At 37.5% G+C, this 22,068-nt stretch overlaps 1 protein-coding gene across 1 annotated transcript; it reads right to left on the bottom strand.

Moving 5' to 3' along the window:
- Nucleotides 1-3,702: 3,702 nt before the first annotated feature.
- Nucleotides 3,703-5,453, bottom strand: LOC124024296 (endothelial zinc finger protein induced by tumor necrosis factor alpha-like; the record flags this gene model as incomplete). Its single annotated transcript, XM_046338285.1, has 1 exon — nt 3,703-5,453. A coding segment is annotated over one exon (999 nt), but the record flags the coding sequence as incomplete, so codon positions are not given.
- Nucleotides 5,454-22,068: the final 16,615 nt, after the last annotated feature.

Genomic DNA, 22,068 nt, shown 5'->3' with positions numbered 1-22,068 from the left:
ACAGTGTGGTTAAGGTTAGTGTTAGGCATTAGGGTTAACAGTGTGGTTAAGGTTAGGGTTAGGCATTAGGGTTAACAGTGTGGTTAAGGTTAGGGTTAGGCATTAGGGTTAACAGTGTGGTTAAAGTAAGGGTTAGGTATTAGCAGTATGGTTAAGGTTAGGGTTAGGCATTAGGGTTAACAGTGTGGTTAAGGTTAGGGTTAGGCATTATGGTTAGCAGTATGGTTAAGGTTAAGGTTATTTAAGGTAAGGGTTAGTTAGCCATTAGGGTTAGCAGTATGGTTAAGGTTAGGGTTAGGCATTAGGGTTAACAGTGTGGTTAATGTTAGGGTTAGGCATTAGGGTTAGCAGTATGGTTAAGGTTATTTAAGGTAAGGGTTAGTTAGCCATTAGGGTTAGCAGTGTGGTAAAGGTTAGGGTTATTTAAGGTAAAGTCCGGGACAAGGTAGGCATTAGGGTTAGCAGTTAGCCATTAGGGTTAGCAGTGTGGTTCAGGTTATAGATTTTATGACTGTGGTACTAAGTTGAACCTCTTGAGGAGAAAGGAATCTAAAAGTAATCAGATTACATTAGTGAGTTTGGGGAATCCAACAGTTATGTTACTGATGACACTTTTAGACAGGTAACTAATAACTAACAGATTACTGATGACACTTTTAGACAGGTAACTAGTAACTAACAGATTACTGATGACACTTTTAGACAGGTAACTAGTAACTAACAGATTACTGATGACACTTTTAGACAGGTAACTAGTAACTAACAGATTACTGATGACACTTTTAGACAGGTAACTAGTAAGTAACAGATTACTGATGACACTTTTAGACAGGTAACTAATAACTAACAGATTACTGATGACACTTTTAGACAGGTAACTAGTAACTAACAGATTACTGATGACACTTTTAGACAGGTAACTAGTAACTAACAGATTACTGATGACACTTTTAGACAGGTAACTAGTAACTAACAGATTACTGATGACACTTTTAGACAGGTAACTAGTAACTAACAGATTACTGATGACACTTTTAGACAGGTAACTAGTAACTAACAGATTACTGATGACACTTTTAGACAGGTAACTAGTAACTAACAGATTACTGATGCCACTTTTAGACAGGTAACTAGTAACTAACAGATTACATTTAGAAAGTAACCTACCCAACCCTGGATACAGTATAAAGGTCTCTCCATGGGTGGGAGATGATCAACACTCTCTTTATATTACTGATTGATCCATTCATCCTTCCATCCCTCCTCAGCCTTCCTCTCCTCTGAAGACCCAGTGAGGGTGGAGCTCAGTCAGAGAGCTGTTGAAGGACTGGTTAGGAAGAACACTTCTACAGCCAGAGAGGTGAGAGATCACACAATTCTCCTGTGTTATCTAGTGTCCCGTGTGAACTTAAGTATGCTCCCTCTCATTCTTCTCTCTCTCTTTCGAAGGACCTGAGCCCTAGGACCATATGTTGGGACTATCTGGCCTGATGACTCCTGGCTGTCCGCAGTCCACCTGGTCGTGCTGCTGATCCAGTTTCAACTGTTCTTCCTGCGGCTATGGAACCCTGACCTGTTCACCGGACATGCTACCTGTCCAGGACCTGCTGTTTGATCCATTTGTTTGTTTCAGTAGTAGAATCCTTTGACATATTGTATTGGTTGAAATGTGATAATAAACTTACATAACGTGCACAATTTTGACATAGTAGAAGATATACTGAACTTCTACTGTCTTTCATAGTAAGATACACCAAGATATGTGTTGCTTTCGCAAATATTTGTTCATTGGTTTTGCAAAAGTCTGTTGATTGGTCAGTCACTGGATTAATTTGTTTTGCAAAAGTCTGTTGATTGGTCAGTCACTGGATTAATTTGTTTTGCAAAAGTCTGTTGATTGGTCAGTCACTGGATTAATTTGTTTTGCAAAAGTCTGTTGATTGATTTATTTATATAGAACATTTCAGACATGGATTCAACACAATAGGCTTCACAGGAAAATTATAAAGCAATGAAAATAAAAACTGAAATATTTACTACACAATAAACAAAGAATAATGATCATTATAAGGAAAGACCATTGATTAAAACAGTAAGAATATGATGTAATGACTCCTGGCACAAACTATAAGTTTGATTTACGACATTGTTAGTAAACAATATAATTATACAAAAATAAATTGTAAGTTAGTTGCGTAAATAATTAGGATTACTAAATGTTACATTACATTTATGTAATATGAAATATCAAAACCGAATGTAGACCCCTTTGTCAATATGTTTTGGCAATAATTAATAAAGACAATTAGCAATTGAATGTTGTAAAGAAATACTGTGTGTGTAAATACTAGGAGTGATGTATGATTGTTCATAAACCTCAAGAACGTTAAAATTAGGTTGATCCAGTGGAGTCGTTGAAACGATTCGGGGAAAAAAAACGTTTTTTTCAACGTTCAACCAAAACCGAACGTAGATTGGACGTCGGGCATAGTCTTCTTTTCAATGACACTAGGTGGGATAGCCCCAATGTCAAAACAGTCTTTTCAATGACACTAGGTGGGATAGCCCCAATGTCAAAACAGTCTTTTCAATGACACTAGGTGGGATAGCCCCAATGTCAAAACAGTCTTCTTTTCAATGACACTAGGTGGGATAGCCCCAATGTCAAAACAGTCTTCTTTTCAATGACACTAGGTGGGATAGCCCCAATGTCAAAACAGTCTTTTCAATGACACTAGGTGGGATAGCCCCAATGTCAAAACAGTCTTCTTTTCAATGACACTAGGTGGGATAGCCCCAATGTCAAAACAGTCTTCTTTTCAATGACACTAGGTGGGATAGCCCCAATGTCAAAACAGTCTTTTCAATGACACTAGGTGGGATAGCCCCAATGTCAAAACAGTCTTCTTTTCAATGACACTAGGTGGGATAGCCCCAATGTCAAAACAGTCTTTTCAATGACACTAGGTGGGATAGCCCCAATGTCAAAACAGTCTTCTTTTCAATGACACTAGGTGAGATAGCCCCGATGTCAAAACAGTCTTCGTTTCAATGACACTAGGTGGGATAGCCCCAATGTCAAAACAGTCTTTTCAATGACACTAGGTGGGATAGCCCCAATGTCAAAACAGTCTTCTTTTCAATGACACTAGGTGGGATAGCCCCAATGTCAAAACAGTCTTCTTTTCAATGACACTAGGTGGGATAGCCCCAATGTCAAAACAGTCTTCTTTTCAATGACACTAGGTGGGATAGCCCCAATGTCAAAACAGTCTTTTCAATGACACTAGGTGGGATAGCCCCAATGTCAAAACAGTCTTCTTTTCAATGACACTAGGTGGGATAGCCCCAATGTCAAAACAGTCTTCTTTTCAATGACACTAGGTGGGATAGCCCCAATGTCAAAACAGTCTTCTTTTCAATGACACTAGGTGGGATAGCCCCAATGTCAAAACAGTCTTCTTTTCAATGACACTAGGTGGGATAGCCCCAATGTCAAAACAGTCTTTTCAATGACACTAGGTGGGATAGCCCCAATGTCAAAACAGTCTTTTCAATGACACTAGGTGGGATAGCCCCAATGTCAAAACAGTCTTTTCAATGACACTAGGTGGGATAGCCCCAATGTCAAAACAGTCTTCTTTTCAATGACACTAGGTGGGATAGCCCCAATGTCAAAACAGTCTTCTTTTCAATGACACTAGGTGGGATAGCCCCAATGTCAAAACAGTCTTTTCAATGACACTAGGTGGGATAGCCCCAATGTCAAAACAGTCTTCTTTTCAATGACACTAGGTGGGATAGCCCCAATGTCAAAACAGTTTTAACGTTTTATCGACACAAACATATTACTTGTGTATTTTTTTTAAAAACACCTTATTAACTACACAAACACGAAAAACACTTGTTTTGTCAATTAACAATAAATCACTGATATAGATTAGGGGGGAAATATAGAGGTATAGAGGGGTATATATGATTAGGGGGGAAATATAGAGGTATAGAGGGGTATATATGATTAGGGGGGAAATATAGAGGTATAGAGGGGTATATATGATTAGGGGGGAAATATAGAGGTATAGAGGGGTATATATGATTAGGGGGGACATATAGAGGTATAGAGGGATATATATGATTAGGGGGGAAATCAGATTGTTTCTTGTTAGATAATCTGCAGAAGACAGTCGGCTACATTTGGAAGTGTTGCATTTCATTCAAGTGGGTTAGGGTTAGGGGTTAGGGTTAGGGCTAACCCTAACCCTGCATTTCATTCTAACCCAACACTTTAGGACTCTTTCAAAACCTGGATTTTCCCCCTGATGAGGCTAATATCCACATCATGCTGAAATCAATAGATCAGGGGACAAACATTTAGGCTTCTACATTGTGACGTCATTAGAATGATCCTACTACAATGTTAAAACATTCTACATTGTGACATCATTTCATTGATATCATGAAACAACTCCTTCATGTATTTTCTGATGTCTAATCAGAGATCTTTTATCATTGTATCTCTTCCCACATTGATCACAGATATAAGGCTTCTCTCCTGTGTGTATTCTCCGGTGTAGAGTCAGATGGCTAGACGTAACAAAACTCTTTCCACATTGATCACAGCTGTAAGGTTTCTCTCCTGTGTGTATTCTCTGGTGTGATTGTAATGTATAGAATTTTGAAAAGGTCTTCCCACAGTCAGAGCAGCTATAAGGTTTCTCTCCCGTGTGAATTCTCTGGTGGGATTGCAATGTATATAATTTTGAAAAGGTCTTCCCACAGTCAGAGCAGCTATAAGGTTTCTCTCCCGTGTGAATTCTCTGGTGTGTTTTCAGGCTGCTTGTATCATTAAAACTCTTTCCACACTGATCACAGTTATAAGGTTTTTCTCCAGTGTGAATTCTCTGGTGTGTTTTCAGGCTGTTTGTGTTATTACAACTCTTCCCACATTGAAAACAGCTATAAGGTTTTTCCCCCGTGTGAATTCTCTGGTGCACTTTCAGTGAATCTGATCTTGAGTAACTCTTTCCACAGTCAAAGCAGTGATGAGGTTTCTCTCCTGTGTGTATTCTCTGGTGTGTAGTCAGATGGCTAGACGAAGAAAACCTCTTCCCACATTGATCACAGCTATGAGGTTTCTCTGCGGTATGTATTCTCTGGTGTGTTTTCAGATTACTTGTACGTGTAAAACTCTTCCCACATTGATCACAGCTATAAGGTTTCTCTCCTGTGTGGATTCTCAAATGTTTTTTAAGGTCTGCTGAAGAGGTGAATCTCTTCCCACAGTCAGAGCAGCAGTGAGAATTGTCTCCTGTGTGAATTCTCTGGTGAAGTTGTAGTGAATCAGATCTTGAGTAACTCTTCCCACAGTCAGAGCAGTGGTGAGTTCTCTTCCCTGTGAGTCTCTGCCGGTGTTTTATCAGACGTTCTGATGTGGAGAGACTCTTCTCTGCTTCGTTTGCATCATGAGGTTGTTGAGGCTCCCCAGAGGATCCACTATAGTCCCGTCTCTCTCCTGTGTGAACGACAAAGTCAGATAGATGGTTAAAGGCTCACAACAGTAGAAGTCAACTGTTTCTTTTTGCAAAGAAAAGGTGATGCCTATGATGTTGTGCAACAATTTACGTCTATAATGACATTTAAACGCTTTGATAGACTTATTTGACAATTGTCTTAAAATTTGTATTTATTTTTTTATTTCACCTTTATTTAACCAGGTAGGCAAGTTGAGAACAAGTTCTCATTTACAATTGCGACCTGGCCAAGATAAAGCAAAGCAATTTGACAGATACAATGACACAGAGTTACACATGGAGTAAAACAAACATACAGTCAATAATACAGTATAAACAAGTCTATATACAATGTGAGCAAATGAGGTGAGAAGGGAGGTAAAGGCAAAAAAGGCCATGGTGGCAGAGTAAATACAATATAGCAAGTAAAACCCTGGAATGGTAGTTTTGCAATGTGCAAAGTAGAAATAAAAATAATGGGGTGCAAAGGAGCAAAATAAATTAATTAATTAAATACAGTTGGGAAAGAGGCAGTTGTTTGGGCTAAATTATAGGTGGGCTATGTACAGGTGCAGTAATCTGTGAGCTGCTCTGACAGTTGGTGCTTAAAGCTAGTGAGGGAGATAAGTGTTTCCAGTTTCGGAGATTTTTGTAGTTCGTTCCAGTCATTGGCAGCAGAGAACTGGAAGGAAAGGCGGCCAAAGGAGGAATGACAGTCAGTGATCAACAACGGTCGTATTTAGTCTTATGTTTTTTTTACTCTTGTAGTAAAATGGATGATTCTAGAATATCAGGAACCTTTCTGTGTTTGCTAAAATTGCACGAGGGCAATGTGCTTGCAGAAAGTCGTCGCTGCTTAATACAGAAACTTAAAGGAGTAAATCTGCATGGGGCAACTGCTTTATACTAAAAAACACTTCAACCAGTAAAATGCTATTTCTTTAGAACTATAAACCTGGTAAATCTAGACTGTTGAAGCAAATCTGCAACAACTGGTTTATACTTTTTTTAAAAACACTTCAACTTCAACCTGTAAAATGCTCTTTGGCTTTGCTACGAGCTTGTCAAGGAGCATAAGTTATTACAGTTGCTGAAACTCTAAGCAGACTTTTAGTCAGCAATATAGGCCCCTCCCTGCTAATGAGGAAACTGCAAGTTATGAATATAATATGAATAATAATATAATAATAATAATAATATAATATGAATATAAGAATATAATATGAATAATAATAATATATAATATAATATGAATATAATATAGAATATAATATGAATATAATAATATATAATATAATATGAATAATAATATATAATATAATATGAATATAAGAATATAATATGAATAATAATAATATATAATATAATATGAATAATAATATATAATATAATATGAATATAAGAATATAATATGAATAATAATAATATATAATATAATATGAATAATAATATATAATATAATATGAATATAAGAATATAATATGAATAATAATAATATATAATATAATATGAATAATAATAATATATAATATAATATGAATAATAATATATAATATAATATGAATAATAATATATAATATAATATGAATATAATATGAATAATAATATATAATATAATATGAATATAATATGAATAATAATATATCATATAATATGAATATAATATGAATATAAGAATATAATATGAATAATAATAATATATAATATAATATGAATATAATATGAATAATAATATATAATATAATATGAATATAATATGAATAATAATATATAATATAATATGAATATAATATGAATATAAGAATATAATATGAATAATAATAATATATAATATAATATGAATATAATATGAATATAATATGAATATAATATGAATAATAATAATATATAATATAATATGAATAATAATAATATATAATATAATATGAATATAATATGAATAATAATAATATATAATATAATATGAATATAATATGAATAATAATATAATAATAATATAATAATAATATAATATGAATATAATAATATAATAATAATATAATATGAATATAATAATATATTATGAATATAATAATATAATAATAATATAATAATAATATAATAATAATATAATATGAATATAATAATAATATAATAATAATATGAATATAATAATATAATAATATAATATGAATATAATAATAAAATAATATAATAATAAAATAATATAATATGAATATAATAATATAATATGAATATAATAATAATATAATAATAATATGAATATAATAATATAATAATATAATATGAATATAATAATAAAATAATATAATAATAAAATAATATAATATGAATATAATAATATAATATGAATATAATAATATAATATAATTATATTATAATAATATAATATGAATATAATAATAAAATAATAATATGAATATAATAATATAATATGAATATAATAATAATAATATAATAATAATAATAATATAATAATAATAATATAATAATATAATAATATAATATTAATATAATAATAATATAATAATATAACAATGTAATATGAATATAATAATAATAATATAATATGAATATACTAATATAATAATAATAATATAATAATAATATAATATGAATATAATAATAATATAATAATAATATAATATGAATATAATAATAATATAATACTAATAATAATAATATAAAAATATAATAATAATATTATAATAATATAATAATATAATATGAATATAATAATAATATAATAATATAATAATATAATAATAATATAAAAATATAATAATAATATTATAATAATATAATATGAATATAATAATAATATAAAAATATAATAATAATATTATAATAATATAATAATATAATATGAATATAATAATAATATAATAATATAATAATATAATAAGCTCTGTGTGGAGCAAAAAAGGTGAGTGAAGATTTTATACTGAACAGAAACTATAAACTATAAACTATACACTATAAACTATACACTATACACTATAAACTATAAACTATACACTATAAACTATAAACTATACACTATACACTATAAACTATAAACTATACACTATAAACTATACACTATAAACTATAAACTATACACTAGAAACTATAAACTATAAACTATACACTAGAAACTATAAACTATACACTAGAAACTATAAACTATAAACTATAAACTATACACTAGAAACTATACACTATACACTATAAACTATAAACTATACACTAGAAACTATAAACTATACACTAGAAACTATAAACTATAAACTATAAACTATACACTATACACTAGAAACTATAAACGCAATATGCAACAATTTCAAAGATTTTAGTGAGGTACAGTTTATATAAGGAAAATCAGTCCATTTCTATAAATTCATTAGGCCCTAATCTATGGATTTCACATGACTGGGAATACAGATATGCATCTGTTGGTCACAGATAACATGTATAAAAAGGTAGTGGATCAGAAAAGCAGCCAGTATCTGGTGGGACCATTTGCCTCATGCAGCACAACACATCTCCTTCACATAGAGTTGATCAGGCTGTTGATTGTGGCCTGTGAAATGTTGTCCCACTCCTCCTCAATGGCTGTGTGAATTTGCTGGATAATGGTGCGGACTAGAACACGATGTGTTAGGGAATAATCAGAATTTGTTGGTAAACATAGGTAAGATGTTTTATATTCATCATATGATTATAAGTTATTTCTCATTAGAATGGTATTTTTGTAGAATACTGTGGCGGGGTTGCAGTTATCTGTTCTATGTCAAGACTAAGTTGCATGGGCCGCAGAGAGGGGAGAGGTCAAAGTGTCATCAAGCGTGTATCTCTTGGCTCCACAATGTCTGTGTGCCAGTCAGTGTGTCTCTGTGATCTTGTCAAGATAGGATGGATTTGATATATGCCTTTTGATATGGAGGATTGGTTTATGGTTCTGGGGTTTGAGAAAGGAGACAAAGCTGAACAATGATTTATGCCGATGCTGTCTTATCCTGTGTATCTTTGCTATAAAGGATCCCATTTGCCATTGTGTTGGGACTCTCAACTTTTCATTAGAGATACTGAACTGTTGAAAGTCAAAATGCTATTGCAATGTGGAAGGGGCTCTCAGAGAATTCATTGAGAGACACTGAATTACCTGAGAGTCACAGGGTTGTGATTGAGCTCATATAATTAAAGATGGACTTTGATAACTAACTCTGACTTGTGTGTGGTTTGCGCTCATGATTTGGTATATAGAGGAAATTTCCATGACAGATGTCGTACACGAACCAGAGCATCCCAAACATGCTCAATGGGTGACATGTCTGGTAAGTATGCTAGGCCATGGAAGAACTGGGACATTTTCCGCTTCCAGGAATAGTGGTGATGGCAACGGATGAATGGCACGACTAAGGGCCTCAGGATCTCGTCTCGGTATCTCTGTGCATTCAAACTGCCATCAATAAAATGCAATTGTGTTCATTTTCCGTAGCTTATGCCTGCCCATACTGTAACCCCACAGCCACCATAGGGCACTCTGAGTCACAACGTTGACATCAGCAAACCGCTTACTCACACGATGTCATACACAAGGTCTGCAGTGTGAGGCCGGTTGGACGTACTGACAAATTATTTATTTTTTTAAACATTGAAGGCGGCTTACGGTAGAGAAATTAACATTCAATTATCTGGCAACAGCACAGGTGGACATTCCTGTAGTCAGCATGCCAATTGCATGCTCCCTCAAAACTTCAGACATCTGTGGCATTGTGTTGTGTGACAAAATGGCACATTTTAGAGTGGCCATTTATTGTCCCCAGCACAAGGTGCACCTGTGTAATGATCATGTTGTTTAATCAGCTTTTTTTGATAAGCCACACCTGGATGGATTATCTTTGCCAAGGAGAAATGCTCACTAACAGGAATGTAAACTAGGAAAGTCAGTTAAGAACAACTTTGAAAGCAATGTCCTTGGTCCTCTCTTTGTTTAGCGAACCATCTTCTGGGCCCTGGTCTCTGTTCCTAGGCAATTTCCTCTTATCTGATTGGGTCATGGTTTCTAAATTAGCATACACACCGTTTTCATGGCCTAAACTTTGAAAACAGTGGAACCTTGTTCAGGGGCAGAACAACAGATGTTTACCTTGTTCGCTCAGGGGATTCGATCTAGCAACCTTTCGGTTACTGGCCCAATGCTCTAACCACTAGGCTACCTGACGCTTATAAGTGCATTTAACACTCTACTTTCTGATTATACTTGTAAGGCTCATTTAAATGTCCTGCTTAATCTAGTGTTTGCGTCGCAAATCAACTGCTTTATCTTTTTTTTTTTTTTTTTTACTATTCAACCAGTAAAATTATCGTTGGCTTTTGCTACCAAGCCTGTCAATGAGTGTTAGCATTCAAGCTAACAAATGTTGCATCCAAAATACGGATTTTGCAACTATCACAACCCAAATATCTTTGCGACTGTTCAAGCAACAATCAAAACAACAATTGTAAGCCTATGAAAACCCCAAAAAAGTGTTTTTGTTTAGAAGTAATAACCTGGTAAATCTAGACTGTTGAATGGTCCCAGATGGTGAACAGTTTATTTAGTAATAACCTGGTAAATCTAGACTGTTGAATGGTCCCAGATGGTGAACAGTTTATTTAGTAATAACCTGGTAAATCTAGACTGTTGAATGGTCCCAGATGGTGAACAGTTTATTTAGTAATAACCTGGTAAATCTAGACTGTTGAATGGTCCCAGATGGTGAACAGTTTATTTAGTAATAACCTGGTAAATCTAGACTGTTGAATGGTCCCAGATGGTGAACAGTTTATTTAGTAATAACCTGGTAAATCTAGACTGTTGAATGGTCCCAGATGGTGAACAGTTTATTTAGTAATAACCTGGTAAATCTAGACTGTTGAATGGTCCCAGATGGTGAACAGTTTATTTAGTAATAACCTGGTAAATCTAGACTGTTGGTCCCAGATGGTGAACAGTTTATTTAGTAATAACCTGGTAAATCTAGACTGTTGAATGGTCCCAGATGGTGAACAGTTTATTTAGTAATAACCTGGTAAATCTAGACTGTTGAATGGTCCCAGATGGTGAACAGTTTATTTAGTAATAACCTGGTAAATCTAGACTGTTGAATGGTCCCAGATGGTGAACAGTTTATTTAGTAATAACCTGGTAAATCTAGACTGTTGAATGGTCCCAGATGGTGAACAGTTTATTTAGTAATAACCTGGTAAATCTAGACTGTTGAATGGTCCCAGATGGTGAACAGTTTATTTAGTAATAACCTGGTAAATCTAGACTGTTGAATGGTCCCAGATGGTGAACAGTTTATTTAGTAATAACCTGGTAAATCTAGACTGTTGAATGGTCCCAGATGGTGAACAGTTTATTTAGTAATAACCTGGTAAATCTAGACTGTTGAATGGTCCCAGACGGTGAACAGTTTATTTAGTAATAACCTGGTAAATCTAGACTGTTGAATGGTCCCAGATGGTGAACAGTTTATTTAGTAATAACCTGGTAAATCTAGACTGTTGAATGGTCCCAGATGGTGAACAGTTTATTTAGTAATAACCTGGTAAATCTAGACTGTTGAATGGTCCCAGATGGTGAACAGTTTATTTAGTAATAACCTGGTAAATCTAGACTGTTGGTCCCAGATGGTGAACAGTTTATTTAGTAATAACCTGGTAAATCTAGACTGTTGAATGGTCCCAGATGGTGAACAGTTTATTTAGTAATAACCTGGTAAATCTAGACTGTTGAATGGTCCCAGATGGTGAACAGTTTATTTAGTAATAACCTGGTAAATCTAGACTGTTGAATGGTCCCAGATGGTGAACAGTTTATTTAGTAATAACCTGGTAAATCTAGACTGTTGAATGGTCCCAGATGGTGAACAGTTTATTTAGTAATAACCTGGTAAATCTAGACTGTTGAATGGTCCCAGATGGTGAACAGTTTATTTAGTAATAACCTGGTAAATCTAGACTGTTGAATGGTCCCAGATGGTGAACAGTTTATTTAGTAATAACCTGGTAAATCTAGACTGTTGAATGGTCCCAGATGGTAAACAGTTTATTTAGTAATAACCTGGTAAATCTAGACTGTTGAATGGTCCCAGATGGTGAACAGTTTATTTAGTAATAACCTGGTAAATCTAGACTGTTGAATGGTCCCAGATGGTGAACAGTTTATTTAGTAATAACCTGGTAAATCTAGACTGTTGAATGGTCCCAGATGGTGAACAGTTTATTTAGTAATAACCTGGTAAATCTAGACTGTTGAATGGTCTCAGATGGTGAACAGTTTATTTAGTAATAACCTGGTAAATCTAGACTGTTGAATGGTCCCAGATGGTGAACAGTTTATTTAGTAATAACCTGGTAAATCTAGACTGTTGAATGGTCCCAGATGATGAATATCAGTTTATTTTCCCCACGGTGGTCATTCTACTTGTTTATGACGTGACTAGGAGTCACCAGGTTGCCATGGGTTACATGGGGTGTTTTGGTTTCACTCTGGGTTGAGTAAACAAACGGAGAGGAGACAAAGTCTCTCCTATTTCAGTGGCTGATAATACAGGGGGCGATCCAGGATTGGTCCATTTTAGTTTTAAACTAATACTATACTCTATAGGAGTCATTATATTAATAAAGAGGACAATGTGGGACATTGGGATCACATTTCTAAATGACTGGAAAAACATTTCATGCAGTTCCACATGTGAACTTACAGGGACAAATGGTATACTCTCCACCCGGCACAGCCAGAAGAGGACTGGCCACCCCTCATAGCCTGGTTCCTCTCTAGGTTTATAATCTCCATCCGGCACAGCCAGAAGAGGACTGGCCAATCAGATGAAGGGGAAGTGACAGGTTAACCGCCTAGAGCTGAAAACGAACTAGAATAATACAAACCCCACCATTTACAAGGCCCTCATTGTAAATAAGAAAAGTTCTTAACTGACTTTTAAATAAATATATAAAAAAATGTGCCTGTTTAAACTGCAGTGAAAAGTGATAGAGATCAGGGTTTGTCAGACCATGAGGCATCCTGAAAATCAGTCATCTCACAAAAACATCTGAACAGTTTTTAGCTACACAATAATATGATCCCGCTGTAGAAAGGTTAAGTCTCTCACCAACAAGTACATGTGGACACACAGTCTGAAGGTAAAAGGTTAAATAAACACATAAAACATGTCAACCGACCAAGGCTCAATAAAACATGTCAACTGACCAAGTCTCAATAAAACATGTCAACCGACCAAGTCTCAATAAAACATGTCAACCGACCAAGTCTCAATAAAACATGTCAACCGACCAAGTCTCAATAAAACATGTCAACCGACCAAGGCTCAATAAAACATGTCAACCGACCAAGGCTCAATAAAACATGTCAACCGACCAAGGCTCAACAAAACATGTCAACCGACCAAGTCTCAATAAAACATGTCAACCGACCAAGTCTCAATAAAACATGTCAACCGACCAAGGCTCAATAAAACATGTCAACCGACCAAGGCTCAATAAAACATGTCAACTGACCAAGTCTCAATAAAACATGTCAACCGACCAAGGCTCAATAAAACATGTCAACCGACCAAGGCTCAATAAAACATGTCAACCGACCAAGGCTCAATAAAACATGTCAACCGACCAAGGCTCAACAAAACATGTCAACCGACCAAGTCTCAATAAAACATGTCAACCGACCAAGGCTCAATAAAACATGTCAACCGACCAAGGCTCAATAAAACATGTCAACCGACCAAGGCTCAATAAAACATGTCAACCGACCAAGTCTCAATAAAACATGTCAACCGACCAAGTCTCAATAAAACATGTCAACCGACCAAGGCTCAGGGCTGACATTTTGTTGCTGATTAAATCCCACATCAATCAATCTGCAGTTTGAAACAATAACAAAGCTGTCACTGTTTTGGTAATAAGATGATGGATGGAGAAATGTAACTACTCTCAAATTCATAGACAGAAGCTTTTATAGCTTTTATAACCTCGTCACGATGTTCAGGCATTATAAGGTGTTGACTTGACAGTCGCTCAAATTCATAGACAGACCTATGGATGCAAGGACTGATCATCCATGATATCAACATTATAGTTTTAACCATGTTGAGGCTATACAGTGTTGGTTTACATTGTTTCTAAACATTGGAGTAAAAAAGCTTATTTGGTGATCTGATGGGGTACAACAGTTGAACTAAGCTCATGAGGCATGTGTTATATTCTTCAAGAATCAATGCCTATAAATACATTTAAAAGTCCAAATATGGATGTAGCAATTGTAGATTTACTCATTTATAGCCACACATCAGTCCAACAACTGCAGAGTTTGTGCCTCTGTTTTTAAGACAGTACTTACTAGTGTTAATCAGGGCCCGGTTTTCCAAAAGCATCTTATGACTAAGTTCATCATTAGAACTATTGGATGCCTTATTAAGATGGCTTTGGGAAACCGGGCCCAGATATCCAGTTTCCTCCTCTTCCTCCTCCTTTTCAGTGTGACAGCCATCTCCTCCTCCTCCTCTCTTTCACTCCAAAAACTGTATCCTCCTCTTCTTTCACTGTAACATCCTTCTCCTCTTCATCCTCCTCTTTGACGAGAGCTTCTTTCTCCGTCCAGCAGACCTCCTCTTCTTTATCAGGAGGAGAGTAGCTTAGTGAACTCATGGTCAGAGATGTTAGCTAGCTAGGCTAATGCTAACTTAACCAGCCAGCTAGCTGACTAATAACAACGTAAATGTGACAGTAAATGGTATAACTAACGTTAGACGACAGAAATGTGTTCACAACACAGTGGCTAATATACCACAAAGCGTCTAAAGAGTTTTATTGGTTCGTCTATTTTGTCTATCAAGCTACGGAGGTGTCTGACTAACTGTTGCTGCTGATGAAAGAAGCGTTCCGTCCACTACATTATACGTCACACCAGCAGCATCGCCTTAAATTCCCAGACCGCCATCTGCTGACTGGAGGGGGTAACGCAGATGAGTAAAATGTATGTTTAATTTTCAGACAAGTTACAAGTACAACTGAATGCATTCAACTGAAATATGTTTTCCGCATTTAACCCTGAATCAAAGAGGTCGGGGGGTAGGAATCACAACACCGTGTGGCTAAAGACTTAGTAACTTCACTGTAGTCACGATCTGGTTAACTATAAGTACAAACTGTTATTTTTGCGTTATTACACATTTATGAACTTATTTCCGGATATCGTCCCGCAATGCATTATTTCTCAAGTTCACCTGGTTAAATAAAGGTGAAATACGTTTTTTAAAAATAAACTAAAATATGAATCTTGTCTGTGCGAGTTCATACGCTCGAAGAGACGCTGTTTAAAGCTGGAAGGGCCAAGATGGCTGCGCACCATAATTGTATTTATTTATTATTAAAGTCGTTTGCAGTCATTCCTATCATTGGTTTTATCTGCTGAATATATGAAGCACTTCGCTGTGACTGGAATGATAAATGGATCATTTATTTCCGGGAAGTCGTGACAGAAAGAGAAAAGGCCGTTCTATTGCCCAAGCAACAAGAGTGTCATGTTTTGTCATTTATTATCTTGTCTTGTCCCTGTGCTTCCCATTCTATTCGTTTCCCTCTGCTGGTCTTATTAGGTTCTTTCCCTCTTTCTATCCCTCTCTCTCCCCCCTCCCTCTCTCACTCTCTCGCTCTCTCTTCTCTCTATCGTTCCGTCCCTGCTCCCAGCTGTTCCTATTCCCCTAATCAATCATTTAGTCTTCCCACACCTGTTCCCGATCCTTTCCCCTGATTAGAGTCCCTATTTCTTCCTTTGTGTTCCGTTCCTGTCCTGTCGGTTCCTTGTCTAGAATTCACCGTGCTGTGTTTGTGTATCGCCCTGTCGTGTCGTGTTTTCCTCAGATGCTGCGTGGTGAGCAGGTGTCTGAGTCTGTCTGGTTCAAGTGCCTTCCCGAGGCAACCTGCTGTTCACCTGCTGTTCAAGATCGAGTCTCCAGTTTGTCCTCGTCATTTCGAGTGAAAGTTGTGTTTTTTGTTTGTATTTACTTTACTGGATTAAAGACTCTGTTTTCGCCAAGTCGCTTTTGGGTCCTCTTTCACCTGCATGACAAAGAGAGGAACGTGCTTATTAAAGACAACTGCTGTGCTATGCATCACATCTCACACTTTCGACAACTGTTGAAAATTATATGCATCACCTCACACTTTCGACAACTGTTGAAGATTATATGCATCAAACCTCACACTTTCGACAACTGTTGAAGATTATATGCATCAAATCTCACACTTTCGACAAGATGATTGAAGATGATGAATTCCCCCTGAATTACAATTACTGCTAGGGTCCTCAGGCTCGGTGGTCGGGCCTGTAGGCTGGTCGGTGAGTTTGGTATCGCTCTCGACATGGTGTTCCTCGGTTTTTGCCCAGCCATTTCTCGGTTATCCATGCTGACCAAAGCTTATCCAACTAGCTTCCAAAACATATCGAAGCTAGTAGCTACTAGCTAGTCTATTGTTAGCTGTAGCTGTCTGAAAACCTTTTCCCCTTTCTGTGAGAAAAAAAACCCTCCCTGGGATCCAATGAGCTTCCTAAACAAGATAATGAGTGCGGTACCCTATGGACATTGCATGGCTAGGTGCCCAATCAGAATGCATTTTGGGATTTCAAGTACTAAAATATGACATTATTACATCCCCCTACCTCACCGCTCCTTAGATTATGAGTTCTCACCTGGCATATAACATCTCCGTCCTGGTCTGCTCTACTGACGGGACCGCCAGCGCTACATTGACAGAAGCAGACAGGGTTATTCACATTACATCTGTTGTGTTTATGGGAAACAAAACTGGGGGAGGAGGGGGGGGGGCACAAATACAAAATCTATCTGGGGAATCCATGCCACCCCCTAGAGCCCCAGACTCAGACTAATGAAGCGAAAGAACACAGGTTGAAAAGGAGTTTGATTGATACTGTCTGGTGTGTACAGGTGGGTGGGGGGACATTTAATTTAATGTAGTTTTAATGAAATCACATCTAAATCACAGGGTAGCCTAGCGTTGGACTAGTAACCGGAAGGTTGCGAGTTCAAACCCCCGAGCTGACAAGGTACAAATCTGTCGTTCTGCCCCTGAACAGGCAGTTAACCCACTGTTCCTAGGCTGTCATTGAAAATAAGAATGTGTTCTTAACTGACTTGCCTGGTTAAATAAAGGTACAATAAAAAAACATTTATTCAACATAAGGTGTGCCCAGTGGGAAGAGTGAACTCTGTATTTTTGGAGGTTCGCTGCATGACTGTCTGTTTATGTCACAAGAGGAGCTATTTTGGCACCTTTTGGGTGGAATACAGTCACTGTTACTGAGGTGAAGGATTAAGTTGAAGTCTTAGTGGAAGGAAACTATCAGGGTTACTGAGGTGAAGGATTAAGTTGAAGGAAACTATCAGGGTTACTGAGGTGAAGGATTAAGTTGAAGCCTTAGTGGAAGGAAACTCCATCAGGGTAACTGAGGTGAAGGATTAAGTTGAAGCCTTAGTGAAAGGAAACTATCAGGGTTACTGAGGTGAAGGATTAAGTTGAAGGAAACTATCAGGGTTACTGAGGTGAAGGATTAAGTTGAAGCCTTAGTGGAAGGAAACTATCAGGGTTACTGAGGTGAAGGATTAAGTTGAAGCCTTAGTGGAAGGAAACTATCAGGGTTACTGAGGTGAAGGATTAAGTTGAAGGAAACTATCAGGGTTACTGAGGTGAAGGATTAAGTTGAAGCCTTAGTGGAAGGAAACTATCAGGGTTACTGAGGTGAAGCCTTATAGTAGAAGGAAACTATCAGGGTTACTGAGGTGAAGGATTAGTAGAAGGAAACTATCAGGGTTACTGAGGTGAAGGATTAGTAGAAGGAAACTATCAGGGTTACTGAGGTGAAGCCTTATAGTAGAAGGAAACTATCAGGGTTACTGAGGTGAAGCCTTATAGTAGAAGGAAACTATCAGGGTTACTGAGGTGAAGGATTAGTAGAAGGAAACTATCAGGGTTACTGAGGTGAAGGATTAGTAGAAGGAAACTATCAGGGTTACTGAGGTGAAGGATTAAGTTGAAGCCTTAGTGGAAGGAAACTATCAGGGTTACTGAGGTGAAGGATTAAGTTGAAGCCTTAGTAGAAGGAAACTCCATCAGGGTTACTGAGGTGAAGGATTAAGTTGAAGCCTTAGTGGAAGGAAACTCCATCAGGGTTACTGAGGTGAAGGATCAAGATGAAGCCTTAGTAGAAGGAAACTCCATCAGGGTTACTGAGGTGAAGGATTAAGTTGAAGCCTTAGTAGAAGGAAACTCCATCAGGGTTACTGATTCATTCCAACCAATCAGGGCTCTTGGACACACTCCGGGGCTCGGCACACTTTAAGTTAGAGCGTGTTTTGCCATCTAGTGTTTGATGCTGATGGACCATTCGCATGCTGTTTCCTTACTAAAGTGTTGTGTGTATAATATAAAACCAACACACAGCTGCTTCCATTGAAGCAGTTCTTACCGTTAATTTCTTAACAGAAGCAACAATTGATCAGAACAATTTTACAAATACTTCCAGTGCTGCTTCTGGATTCACTTCCTGATTACACATCAGACCAACACACATGTTGAACTGGATTCACTTCCTGATTACACATCAGACCAACACACATGTTGAACTGGATTCACTTCCTGATTACACATCAGACCAACACACATGTTGAACTGGATTCACTTCCTGATTACACATCAGACCAACACACATGTTGAACTTCCACTTCCTGATTACACATCAGACCAACACACATGTTGAACTGGATTCACTTCCTGATTACACATCAGACCAACACACATGTTGAACTGGATTCACTTCCTGATTACACATCAGACCAACACACATGTTGAACTTCCACTTCCTGATTACACATCAGACCAACACACATGTTGAACTGGATTCACTTCCTGATTACACATCAGACCAACACACATGTTGAACTGGATTCACTTCCTGATTACACATCAGACCAACACACATGTTGAACTGGATTCACTTCCTGATTACACATCAGACCAACACACATGTTTAACTGGATTCACTTCCTGATTACACATCAGACCAACACACATGTTTAACTTCCACTTCCTGATTACACATCAGACCAACACACATGTTGAACTGGATTCACTTCCTGATTACACATCAGACCAACACACATGTTTAACTTCCACTTCCTGATTACACATCAGACCAACACACATGTTTAACTTCCACTTCCTGATTACACATCAGACCAACACACATGTTGAACTGGATTCACTTCCTGATTACACATCAGACCAACACACATGTTTTATATCTTCAACAACAACAACAAGTCCTGAGAAAACATTTTGTAAGATCTCTTATAAATTATTTTATTACCACAATGTTATGGTCACTACGGCCAATGGGAACTTATATTGCTGTGGAGCAAAGCTAAAATAGCGAGCTGGTAAATTAGTCTTTTCCCCATTGGCAAGACTGCTAATACATCCTCCCATCACACGAAGGCTCAAAATGCTTCTAGTTGCTCCTGTTTTAATCCCTGGTCATTACTATGTGGGGCGGCAGGGTAGCCTAGTGGTTGGAGAGTTGGACTAGTAACCGGAAGGTTGCAAGTTCAAACCCCCGAGCTGACAAGGTACAAATCTGTCGTTCTGCCCCTGAACAGTCGTTCTGCCCCTGAACAGGCAGTTAACCCACTGTTCCTAGACCAGTTAACCCACTGTTCCTAGACCAGTTAACCCACTGTTCCTAGACCAGTTAACCCACTGTTTCTAGACCAGTTAACCCACTGTTTCTAGACCTGTTAACCCACTGTTTCTAGACCAGTTAACCCACTGTTTCTAGACCAGTTAACCCACTGTTCCTAGACCAGTTAACCCACTGTTCCTAGACCAGTTAACCCACTGTTCCTAGACCAGTTAACCCACTGTTCCTAGACCAGTTAACCAACTGTTCCCAGACCAGTTAACCCTCTGTTCCTAGACCAGTTAACCCACTGTTCCTAGGCCAGTTAAACCACTGTTCCTAGACCAGTTAACCCACTGTTCCTAGACCAGTTAACCCACTGTTCCTAGACCAGTTAACTGTTCCTAGACCAGTTAACCCACTGTTCCTAGACCAGTTAAACCACTGTTCCTAGACCAGTTAACCCACTGTTCCTAGACCAGTTAACCCACTGTTCCCAGACCAGTTAACCCTCTGTTCCTAGACCAGTTAACCCACTGTTCCTAGGCCAGTTAAACCACTGTTCCTAGACCAGTTAACCCACTGTTCCTAGACCAGTTAACCCACTGTTCCTAGACCAGTTAACCCACTGTTCCTAGACCAGTTAACTGTTCCTAGACCAGTTAACCCACTGTTCCTAGACCAGTTAACCCACTGTTCCTAGACCAGTTAACCCACTGTTCCTAGACCAGTTAAACCACTGTTCCTAGATCAGTTAAACCACTGTTCCTAGACCAGTTAACCCACTGTTCCTAGACCAGTTAACCCACTGTTCCTAGACCAGTTAACCCACTGTTCCTAGACCAGTTAACCCACTGTTCCTAGACCAGTTAACCCACTGTTCCTAGACCAGTTAACCCACTGTTCCTAGACCAGTTAACCCACTGTTCCTAGACCAGTTAACCCACTGTTCCTAGACCAGTTAACCCACTGTTCCTAGACCAGTTAACCCACTGTTCCTAGGCCAGTTAACCCACTGTTCCTAGGCAGGTAACCCACTGTTCCTAGACCAGTTAACCCACTGTTCCCAGACCAGTTAACCCTCTGTTCCTAGACCAGTTAACCCACTGTTCCTAGGCCAGTTAAACCACTGTTCCTAGACCAGTTAACCCACTGTTCCTAGACCAGTTAACCCACTGTTCCTAGACCAGTTAACCCACTGTTCCTAGACCAGTTAACCCACTGTTCCTAGACCAGTTAACCCACTGTTCCTAGACCAGTTAACCCACTGTTCCTAGACCAGTTAACCCACTGTTCCCAGACCAGTTAACCCACTGTTCCTAGACCAGTTAACCCACTGTTCCTAGACCAGTTAACCCACTGTTCCTAGACCAGTTAACCCACTGTTCCTAGACCAGTTAACCCACTGTTCCTAGACCAGTTAACCCACTGTTCCCAGACCAGTTAACCCACTGTTCCTAGACCAGTTAACCCACTGTTCCTAGACCAGTTAACCCACTGTTCCTAGACCAGTTAACCCACTGTTCCTAGACCAGTTAACCCACTGTTCCTAGACCAGTTAACCCACTGTTCCTAGACCAGTTAACCCTCTGTTCCTAGACCAGTTAACCCACTGTTCCTAGACCAGTTAACCCACTGTTCCCAGGCCGTCATTGAACTGTAGTTAAATAAATCAAATACAAATGTGTCAGTTTTGTTTGTCGTTGTCAGAAAGCTCCATCGCAGACTTTTTCTTGACGAGGAAGTGTGTGGGCGTTACACATGCAAATAGCGCGCATATTAGAACGAATCAAAAAGGAGCTCAAAGTCAATAAG

Source organism: Oncorhynchus gorbuscha, unplaced genomic scaffold (genome assembly GCF_021184085.1).
Source record: "Oncorhynchus gorbuscha isolate QuinsamMale2020 ecotype Even-year unplaced genomic scaffold, OgorEven_v1.0 Un_scaffold_1824, whole genome shotgun sequence".
In the NCBI taxonomy this organism is placed as follows: domain Eukaryota; kingdom Metazoa; phylum Chordata; class Actinopteri; order Salmoniformes; family Salmonidae; genus Oncorhynchus; species Oncorhynchus gorbuscha.
Note: the sequence above shows the minus strand (reverse complement) of the source record. Positions and strands in the feature narration are given on the sequence as shown.